We start from the raw sequence: 11,598 nt of genomic DNA, 5'->3' as shown, positions 1-11,598 counted from the left end.
GCACTGTATATTATCTTAGGGAAGAAGGGAGTGAAACATTCAGTTGAGTGTTAAGTATGTTACATGTAGAGCAGGAAATAGAAAAGAATGGTCAAGCCTGGCTGGCATGGCTCAGTGGTTGAGCGTCAACTTATGAACTAGGAAGTCACGGTTTGATTCCTGGTCAGGGCACATGTCCCGGGTTGTGGGCTCAATCCCTAGTGTAGTGTGTGCAGGAGGCTGCCGATCAATGACTCTCTCTTATCAGTGATGTTTCTGTCTCTCTCTCCCTCCCTCTCCTTCTCTGAAATCAATTTTAAAAAAAAGAATGGTCAACATTTTCACAAAATAGAAAGATAAATTAGTACTAAAATAATGTAGTAGGAAAATGAGAAGAACTGGAAATTATATTATGGAAATATTTAATATCATTTACATTATTGCACTAGGACCCAGTACCACAACAGAAACAGAAACAATTGCTAAATATGAAATAATGGATGGTGCACCAGTCAAAGGTAACACTTTTCATTTGTTTCTTTTGTGTTATAGGTAGTGCAAACAGCAGTGTTCATGACAGTTTTGTTTGAAAGTATTTATGTAGTATAAGAATCTTTGTGAATTCTTAAAATGATTTTCTTTAATGATGGTTTTTAAGATCATCTTTGTATATATACTGAGAAGACTATAATAGTACTTTGTAGTCTGAAATAAGGTTTAATTTTTTTACTGTTTAAATTTAGAATTTAGAAGGCATGTATAGCTTCTCTGTTTCTGAATTTGTAAATTTTTATTGTATTCTGTTATAATAGTTCATCTCTGTAAATCTTTTTTATTCTTGCTGAACATAAGGTGAAATATAGGTGAGCATTAATTCCTGTGGGATTCTAGAGTCCTTATAGCCCCCAAGAAAATAAGCAGTTCCATTACTAGATAATCTTCAGTGTGTAAAATAATAAAGCCAATGTTTATCATTTTAAATGTATGCCTGTGGCTTTTTCTAACTCTGTTAGTAATTACTTAAAAAAGTAGCTATTGTGCCACCCACTCCCAGGTGCTCTAAAGTTCCATGCCACCTTTGAGTTGGGTGGTGGTATTCCTTATGTCACAGATGAAACCAAGATGCAGAGAGGTTAGAAAAACCTGTTACAGGTGATATAGTGTAGGGGAGGCAGAACTTTACTTCTACCCATCTTAGATTTTTAGCTGGGACTGTTGAACAAAAAGATTACTAAAAGAAGAACAGAGTTTGTTTAATGTATGCAGTGCACATTGTGCAGGAGAAACCTCAGCAAAAGGTAACTCAAAGTGGTGGCTTAGAATTTCAGTGTATATAGCATCTTCAAAAGGACAGTAAATTTGGACAGCAATGACTAGACAAAGAAAAGTAAGTTTCAGGCTTCTAAGGGTGGCAAACTGTGGGAGTGTAAATACATGGGAGGAAACTGATGATTCCTTTGGTGCCATCCCTGGGCTGATGAATCTGTCTCCAGTAAAAGGAAAATTTGTATCCTGCCTTTAGGCAGAAAAAGGGGGAGGCATTTCTGCTTTTGCTGCTTCTTAGCCTTTGGCTCAAAATAACATCAGAGGCATATTTTGTGGTGACATATTCTGGTTTCCTTCAGTAGCTAATCATTGTAGAGTTGGAGTTTGAGCCCAGTCCTTTCTGACTCCAAGCCCCATGTGTGTGCTGTTATATTATGCAATATTCCTTTGTAAAATTCCAGAAGCCACAAATTTTTATGTAAAATGATGGGTTTTATATCTCAGGAAATAGATGTGTACAAGAAATGTATTACATAAAAAGATTCCAAACAATATGCAAACAGTTACCCTAGGAAAAGAGAAGCCATGAGAATCTGAATAGCAACCTTTTTTTTTGTTTGTTTGTTTTTGGTAGTGAAGGAATGTCATCATTCTGAACATATTTGTTGCTTTGGATAAATTAGTAATAAGAATGCAAGAATTTACACACATGACTAGAAATTATGGTAAACTTCGTGAAAGCAGAAGATAACAAAACCACTAAAGCAGCACTTACCTGCTGGCACTGTTCTAAGCCTTTTACATCTAGTGTTAACCCGTATAGTCCTAACAAATTCTCTATAAGATGGGTGTTATTGGTTCCCCATTTCACATATGAGGAACTCAAAACAGAATTGTTAAGTAATTTGATGAAGGTCATGCAGCCAGTAGACTGTAGAGTTGGGATTAGAATTCAGGCATTCTGGCTTCAGAACAGTGGTTCTCACCTAGGGGCAATTTTGCCACTATCACCCCTCCCTACTCATTACCCTCACCCCTAGGAGATTTGCCAATACTTGGAGACATTTTTGGTTGTCACACTTGGGAAATGCTGCTGGAATCTTGTGGGTAGAGGCCAGGGATGCTGCTAAACCTCTTACAGTGCATAGGACCTTACCCACACCAAAGACTTAACAAGCTCAAAATGTTAATAGTGCCAAGGCTGAGAAGCCCTGGTTTAAAGTTTTACTTATGCTGCCCACTCAGGAATGGAAGCATTGGTATCTTCTCTATAAAGATTAGTTCTAGTTATGTGACTATATTTAATAATCTTTTAGAATTCAATGGAAATTGCTTTTCTTTCAGGTGAATCAATTCCAATAAGACTATTTTTAGCGGGATATGACCCAACTCCAACAATGAGAGATGTGAACAAAAAATTTTCAGTAAGGTACTTTTTGAATCTGGTCCTTGTTGATGAGGAAGACAGAAGATACTTCAAGCAGCAGGTATGGTGCTACCCAGGCTGGTATTTTGTTCACTGGCAGTTATAAAAACACCTGGACTAACTCATTTTTCTAAGTTTTATTATACTGAGCAAGTGGGTTAATAACAAGTAACTGAAAAGCTGAGAGTATAAGGAAGTAGCGTGAATGGAATTGTATTGTGGAGAATAGATCTTGTCCCAGTCATTCTGCAAGCCTCTGGAATGGGCTACAGTTTAGCAGGACTTTTTTCTCAGGAGTTTTGTTTTTTATAAAAGCAATACCTGCTATTTGTAAAAATAAAATAAAATGAAATAAAAAAGGCAATAAAGAACAAATTGAAGTAAAGGTCATCAAAAATTCCACATTCGTTGTGGTTAATATTCCAGACAAAATTGTGCATATGTTTAGATCACATAAAGCACGTTCTTTACTTTTTCACTCAGCAGTGTCTTGAATATTTTTTATTAACATTTTTAATGACTGAATTAACTTGATGGATTTTTGGGGTTTCCCTTACTTTCTTATTAATTCTATTATAAATGTCCATGAGATGACGCAAATGTAATACTTTTTTATATAAAATGTTTATCACAAAACTTGTTCTCATTTCAAAATCAAAGCCTTTGGTGGATTTTGAATGAAGATTGTGATTAGAATTTTTTAAAAATATATTTTTATTAATTTCAGAGAGGAAGGGAAAGGGAGAGAGAGATAGAAACATCAATGATGAGAGAGAATCATTGATTGGCTGCCTCCTTCACACCCCCCTTACTGGGGATTGAGCCCGCAACCCGGGCACGTACCCTTGACCAGAATCAAACCTGGGACCCTTCATTCCGAAGGCCGATGATCTATCCACTGAGTCAAACCAGCTAGGACTGTGATTAGAATTTTTAAAAATATATATTTTTATTGATTTCAGAGAGGAAGAGAGAGGAAGACAGATACAGAAACATCAATGATGAGAATCATTGATCAGCTGCCTCCTGCATGCCCCACTGGGGATCAAGCCTGCAATCCCGGCTTGTGCTCTGACTGGGAGTTGAAGAATGACCTCCTGGTTCATAGGTTCAACCACTGAACCACACCGGCGAGGCTAGAATTTTTTTTTTTGTATTCTGAACCAGATTAATAAGTATTCGCCTGTCAGTTGAGTGTTCAAAACTAATTAGAAATTATTTTGTGCTGAGTACTATGAAAAATACAAAAACTACCTTTTATATAAACATGCATTAGCCTCAAGGTTCTTACATTGCACATATATGGAAAAAAATTATGTAAGTTAAATGACAGAAAACTTAATAGTTTGACAGTAATTTAGAAGACAAAATTTATTCCATTCCACATACTGTGTAATTAAACATAGGTAATTTAAATTTTAAAATAGATTACATGAAATTTACAATTTCCAAATCAGTTGTGGCTCTGCTGAATAAGTATATTGCTTCCCATGGGCCTTCCATTTGGATGTTTAAATTCTGATGTTGGTTAAAAAAACAACCCCAAAACAGCCTGTCATGACTTTATGCAGAAAACAATTTTAGGAATTCAGAAGAGAAGAGCTCTCAGGATAGATTGGTTAGGGTATGATTTAGATAGGCTGAGGCATAGAGTGTTGAAGAATATATAGGGGAAGATAAGGGCAAGCTTATTTGGAGTGTGTTGGAGGCAGAGAGTAACTCAGTTTGGCTGGTGGGGGATGGGGATCTAGAGAGGGAGTGATGTTGGTACATTGGATAAAGGTTTTGGAGGACCTTGAAAGCCTGCTTGGAGGTTGTCCTGTAGGCACTGAGAACTATTTTTTTAAAAATATATTTTATATATTTTTTACAGAGAGGAAGGGAGAGAGATAGAGAGTTAGAAACATCGATGAGAGAGAAACATCGATCAGCTGCCTCCTGCGCATCTCCCACTGGGGATGCGCCCGCAACCCAGGTACATGCCCCTAACCGGAATCGAACCTGGGACCTTTCAGTCCGCAGGCCGACGCTCTATCCACTGAGCCAAACCGGTTTCGGCGGCACTGAGAACTATTGAAGAGCAATCCAAGCACTGTTTTAGATTAATCTGATAGTGATAGGAAGGATGAATTAGAAAGGAGCCTCAGGCAAGTGAGGCATTGATCTACCAAAAGGTATTTTAGTATCTAAGATTGAAATGACAGGGCTTGAACTTGGATAAGGACTGTGGAACAGCAAACCAAAGAACAGATTTATTCTTTAAATCAGTAGTAGCTAGAATTTTGTGCCAGATTGGATTGGTGGTGGTGGTGTGCATGCGTGCTGGTGGGGGCAGAGTTGGCAGAAAGGACATTCCAAGATTAGAACTATAAGAAAGTAGGTCAATCAGGGCTTTAGTAGGGACAAATTTCATTTTGTTTTGGTTAAAATAGAAATGGCAGCATTTTCATGATGAAAATTTAAGGCATAATATGAGAACACTGATTTGTTGGCATCTTGTATTTCTTTTACTAGGAGATCATTTTATGGAGAAAAGCTCCTGAAAAACTGAGGAAACAGAGAACAAACTTTCACCAGCGATTTGAATCACCAGAATCACAGGCATCTCCTGAACAGCCTGAAATGTGAACTGAATAGGAGAAAAAAATAAAAATAAAAACTCTTAGAACCGTTGAGATTAAGTTCAGTTGATTAAAGATGGTTGCAGCATGAAGCAGGGGGAAGGCCAAAAGCCCATGTATAATAGTCTTCCTTTATCTTACAGCGCTGCATTTATTTTATGATATAACTAAATATTCTTACATGTACTACATTTAAAAAAGCGCTTTCTTTGAAACACTGGAACTTTCTTAAGCTGCCGTTTTGGTTTTTTTTACTGCACACTTTGATGGTAAGCACTCATATATGCATCAGTATAAACATTAAAGATTTTCATGAGTAGGCTGGTATTTGTAATTTTGCTTTCTTTATGCATAATGTTGATTGTAAACCAATTTCTTCTCCTTTTCATGCCAATAATTACCTCTTATCCTCTAATGCAAAATTAAATATTTTGTGTTCAAATAAAATTGGAAAACCTGAGTGGCCCTTACATCCTACAGAGATTTAAAACATGGCATCTTAATATTTTTGAGTACTACATTTATGTTCTTATATGTGTATTTGAGAAATGCAAATGGAATGTTTCACTGTAGGTGCTTCTGAGTCTACCATTCCAAAGCTTCCTGAATTTTATTCTTTGAAGTCTTCTGTGGTAAGTATTAATTTTTTCCTTGCAGAAATTATGTGGCATGTCATTACAGCCTTTTCTTTTTTTCTGTCATGCGAAGTAACCATTCTGCTACTACTATCCAACAGGTACACTGTATGTTTTCTGCAATGTGGAGTTGAGTCTATGCTGGCATTTAGAATTTGTTAAAACTCTATAATTTTTCTGTTAATACTTTGAAAAAAATTTTTTAATTTAAGGAATCTTTTTACCACATACATGCAAATATAATTTTCTTGACTTCATTAATATTCTCTTCCCTTTGAAGGGGAGAATTTGAGGATGGGGGTGATTCAGGTGGACCTGTTAATAAGCATATAGTTATCCAGATCTGGGACAATATCATTTTTGTTAAATTGGAACTTGGGCTCGTTCAAACTCAATTTTAAATTTCACCCACTCTGTTTAAATTTTAATACTGAATTCAAGTAATTTGTTCAAAGTCTGTAAAAAAGCTGCAGTCATGTGCCTAAGGTCTGATCTCAGACACACTAAATGTGGGGTGTAGGAACTAAAACAACGAAGCCTGTTGTGTGAAACTACTCCACATATGATTCATTGGTTTTTGTACCAATATATTTTATACACTTCAGTGCAAGTCTTGTGAGTTAACCTTACTTTATGAGTAAGCTAATTAATCCAAATTACATTTCTTTAAACTTGTTTTACTACGATGGCACTTTGATAAAATGGTCAGTAACCAGCTTCTTTTCTGGCAAAAGGTTCCATGTACCATGCGCTGGAGCATCTGTTTTAACTGTGGATATATGTAAATGGTCATATTTCCCTTTCATGTAAGTGCCTGTTCAGAGTTTCAAAATTTAAAAATGCCAAATATTCTCATGGTCACTTGCATGAAGTAATCTAGAAAATATTCACAGAAAATTTGAAAACCAATTGTATTTATCCAGCCTCAAATCATGTGACCATGATGTATAATAAAGAATTTGAAACAGATACTGAACTTGCTTTAAATGATTAAAATAATTATTTTCTCAGATCTCTTCTCATTGTCAGATTGCTCAACAGTTCAGGAAGCTATAATTATGAAAATTTAAATTTTTTATAAATACTGCCGGTTTCCATTTTATTTTATTTATTTTTTATTTTTTTGGCATTTTATTTTTTTAAATAATTAAATCTTTATTGTTCAGATTATTACATTTGTTCCTCTTTTTTCCCCCCATAACTCCCCTCCTCCCAGTTCCCACCCCACCCTCTGCCCTCACTCCCCACCCACTGTCCTCATCCATAGGTGCATGATGTTTGTCCAGTCTCTTCCCGCATCTCCCACACCCATTTCCCCCCCAAGCATAGTCAGTCCATTCCCTTTCTATGTCCCTGATTCTATTATAATCACCAGTTCATTCTGTTCATCAGATTATTTATTCACTTGATTCTTAGATTCACTTGTTGATAGATGCGTATTTGTTGTTCATAATTTGTATCTTTACCTTTTTCTTCTTCTTCCTCTTCTTAAAGGATACCTTTCAGCATTTCATATAATACTGGTTTGGTGGTGATGAACTCCTTTAGCTTTTCCTTACCTGTGAAGCTCTTTATCTGACCTTCAATTCTGAATGATAGCTTTGCTGGATAAAGTACTCTTGGTTGTAGGTTCTTGGTATTCATCACTTTGAATATTTCTTGCCACTCCCTTCTGGCCTGCAAAGTTTCTGTTGAGAAATCAGCTGACAGTCTTATGGGTATTCCCTTGTAGGTAACTGAGTTTCTTTCTCTTGCTGCTTTTAAGATTCTCTCTTTGTCTTTTGCTCTTGGCATTTTAATTATGATGTGTCTTGGTGTGGTCCTCTTTGGAATCCTTTTGTTTGGGGTTCTCTGCGCTTCCTGGACTTGTAAGTCTATTTCTTTTACCAAGTAGGGGAAGTTTTCTGTCATTATTTCTTCAAATAGGTTGTCAATATCTTGCTGTCTCTCATCTTCTGGCACCCCTATAATTCTGATGTTGGTATGTTTGTAGCTGTCCCAGAGGCTCCTTACACTATCTTCACACTTTCGGATTCTTTTTTCATTTTGCTTTTCCGGTATCCTCGCATTTCAAATCTTTGACTTGATTCTTGCGCTCCTCTGGTCTGCTGTTGGGAGTCTGTATAATATTCTTTATTTCAGTCAGTGTATGCTTACTTTCTAGTTGGTCCTTTATCACACCATCGAGGGTCTCATTAGATTTCCTGTACATCTCATCAAGTTTATCGACAGACTCTAGAAGCCTCTTGAGAGACCTCAAAAGTGTGGTTTTGAATTCTATATCCAGTAGCCTGCTTTCCTCCGGTTCTGTCCTTTGTGGCCTGTTTCTTTGTCTTGGCATTTTTTTATGCTTCGCTGTGTCGATAGAGTGGCTTTCCGTGTTAAGTGTCCCAGTTACCTGAGGTAGACACTCTTGGTGCACCCCCTTGTGGTCTCTGTGAGCAGTCTTGTTGTAGTCAAGCCTTGATTGTTGTAGGTAATTACTACTTGACCTCCAGGCCAACTGGCTGTGAGAATCAGCTGTGTTTGCAGTGGGAGAACTTCTGTCCTCTAGGGAGGTGCTAATCTAGCCTTTGTCTGAGGCTATCCGGCAAATGGCTCTGTGCAGGGCTTGGGCGGGGCGGTTCCCACGGGATCAACAGGGCGGAGGAGGGAGCAGTTATGGCTGCTCTCAGTCTGTCCCCAGGGGCTCTGCCTCTCTGTCCCAGCAACCGCTGCAAACCTCGGAGGGACTGAAGCCAGACAGTCCCGCTTCTCCCGTTGGAGTCTGGGTCCCTAGAGACTCGCCCGGATCTGGAGCTCAGAGTCTGAGGCTCCCTCCGGATTGAAACAGACAACCGCGCCCTCAGCCACCAGCCCGCGCTGCGCGCACTCCGCACCTTAGTATTTTACTTCAGCACTGCGCCTCCTCTGATTCTCGGTTCCTCCTAGTTGCAGAACTTCCACTCAGCCAGCCTTCCTGTGGTTCTGGATGATGTCCGTTCCGTCTTTTAGTTGTATTTTTGAAGTGGTTGTTCGAGGCAGCAAACTCCAGCATTAACCTATGCCGCCATCTTGGTTTCTCTCGGTTTCCATTTTAAATAGCTACATAAAGTTGTTAATTAGGTGGCTTAAAACACTGTCAGATGGAGAAACTGGATAACCAATGGGTCCAGGCTGCCTCCACTACTTGAGCCAATTAAGCAGAGACAGGGTTGAATCATATATGAGCGTTTATTCCAATAATGCTGGCACGTACAAAAGTCTGCTCTACCCCTCCCCATAAGCCAGCTACTTATATTGGGTAGAAGGACAAAGATTTCTTGGAAAAGTAGAAATCACAGGATGGGAAGTAGGCAAGGTATAATGGTTACAGGGTGTACAACTTTCAGCCAGGTTAGAATGTGCTTTCTTTAATCAAAACAGGACAATCACAGTTAACAGCATGATTAACATTTCTTACAGCTAGTCTCCACTATTCTGTTTCTGCCCCTAACAATAGGATGCTTACTCACTTTGCTTGACTTTGTAGCAGAACCAATTTGAAAAATAAAAATTTGAATTTAGGACTTGGTGAATTGAGTAAAAAGCTGGCCAGTTAATCTGAGGTAAACTGGAAAAGAAATTTGTGTTTTCATAGAGTACAATCTCTAATCCAGAGGTTCTCAATCCTGGCTGCATGTTTGTTTTTAAATATATTTTTATTGATTTTAGATAGGGAGGGAGAGGAAGAAATAGAAACATCAATGATGAAAGAGAAACATTGATCAGCTGCCTCCCGCCACCCCCGGCTACTGGGGACTGAGTCTGCAAACCTGCCCATGTGCCCTGACTGGAATAGAAACCCGGCAGGCCGATGCACTATCCACTGATCCAAACCCGCTTAGGGCAGGGGTGGGCAAACTTTTTGACTCGAGGGCCACAATGGGTTCTTAAACTGGACCGGAGGGGCCGGAACAAAAGCATGGATGGAGTGTTTGTGTGAACTAATATAAATTCAAAGTAAACATCATTACATAAAAGGGTACGGTCTTTTTTTTTTTTTTAGTTTTATTCATTTCAAACGGGCCGGATCCGGTCCGAGGTCCGTAGTTTCCCACGGCTGGGCTAGGGTCTGGCTGCATGTTTAAATCACTTAAGTAGTTTTTGAAAATAACCATACCAGATCCTACCCAGACCACTAATATCAGAATTTCAGGGGCCTGGACATAAGCATTAAAAACAGCTACCCAGACCATTGTCTGAACCATTTAAATAGTTATTTTTCTCACAAGTGAAGAATTTTCATTGTTTTGAATTGGGGAGGAAAACCTTTAACATCTGTTTGGGAGCCTGCTAATGAAACTGACAGACAAATTAGCAGGAAAAAAACAGATTTGAGTATAAGGGAATTTATGAAAATGTGACTTAAAGGGGTTAAATTTGGGGCTTAAATATCTAATTGATAAGGGAAAAGGGGGGTAAAGGACACTTACAAATAATTTCTTAGTATTTGGAGGGAGAAAGGACATGGAAAAGCAAATGACTTTAGGAAAAATACATGGGTTCTTAGGAAAATAGATGGTAGATAGGATAGTTTTGTGCCAGTCTATTTAGGTCTGTCTGGTGCTGAGTTAATCTCCCCTGCTTGCTCCCCAAAGAGATTTATGATAGAGTCTTTTGGGAGGCTCTGCTTTTAGGCAGATAGGGACTTCAGAAACTCAAATATTTAAAACTTTTATGCTACAGTGGCATATTCTGGAACCCTTTAGTATGGATGAAGTAGTTGGAATACTCAATTCTAATTACTATGTGAGTCAGTAGTCTTCTATTATGTTCCTTTTATATTCAGCTGAATCTGTTGAATATAATATATAAAGGAAATCTTCAGGGGCTTTTACTAGTCTGGATTGGAATGTAACATTTTTTAAGTTTCCAATTACACAAAGGCATAGTGAAGAAAATGCATCATTAAATATGTATAATGCATCCTTTCTTAGGCTCTCCAATGAGCATAATTTTTACGTCACTCCCCTACCTAAAATCAGTGATTTGATTCCAGGATGAAGTTTAAATTCCCTATTACAAACACCTTCAGCTCCAGTTTTGCCAGACTCTAGAGAATTACCCACCTTCCGTGCACTCCCGCTAACTTCTAGTAAGGCTCTCCTGGCCAAGCGGGCTTGACCATCTCCATCCATCAGGCAAACATGTCCGTTGTTGTGCGGCCAGGGCGTGCTGTGCACACCTCCAGGACTCTGCTTTACCGCACTTAAAAGACTTGAACTCGATGGATTTAAGCCTCTTAAGGGCTCAGTCTGTTTTGTTTGGTATACTTTGTGCTTATCATGCACACTCAATATCTGAATAAACTGCTAAACCTATTTTCTCCTAGTGATTATAAAATTAAAGATGTCCTTTAGAAAAATGTATGGGTCCAAATGTAATACTCGTGTCACACTGTTTAAAAAGTATTCTATGAATCAAAGGCACATAACCAGTTATTGGAATTTTACTTGACACAATATTCACATTACACGACCCATTCCTTCAAGTTGCAAGATCCTAATTTTTTAAGTATAATTGAAAGGTGGAAAATCTTAACAGCATATTTTGAATTTAGTATGTTGCCACCTCATATGACAGTATCCAGCCAATGCAAATGAAACTAAACTTTGGCCGGGGTGCAGAGGACATATTTTTGCTACGCAGT

At 38.2% G+C, this 11,598-nt stretch overlaps 1 protein-coding gene across 3 annotated transcripts in view; it reads left to right on the top strand.

Annotated features, from left to right (window-relative positions):
- Positions 1–6,896, top strand: part of VPS26A (VPS26, retromer complex component A) — a 32,465-nt gene extending 25,569 nt beyond the window's left edge. For 2 of the 3 annotated variants that reach the window (XM_006106756.3, XM_023747539.1), the window contains 3 exons: positions 429–497; positions 2,590–2,732; positions 5,186–6,896. In XM_006106756.3, the coding sequence (XP_006106818.1) occupies positions 429–497; positions 2,590–2,732; positions 5,186–5,299 (326 nt within the window). In that variant the 3' untranslated portion in view covers positions 5,300–6,896. The remainder of the gene's footprint in view (positions 1–428; positions 498–2,589; positions 2,733–5,185) is intronic. The other variant, XM_023747538.1, reaches the window with a different exon arrangement.
- Positions 6,897–11,598: the final 4,702 nt, after the last annotated feature.

Source organism: Myotis lucifugus, unplaced genomic scaffold (assembly GCF_000147115.1).
Source record: "Myotis lucifugus unplaced genomic scaffold, Myoluc2.0 scaffold_901, whole genome shotgun sequence".
Lineage (NCBI taxonomy): Eukaryota > Metazoa > Chordata > Mammalia > Chiroptera > Vespertilionidae > Myotis > Myotis lucifugus.
This window is presented reverse-complemented; position numbering and strand designations above follow the sequence as displayed.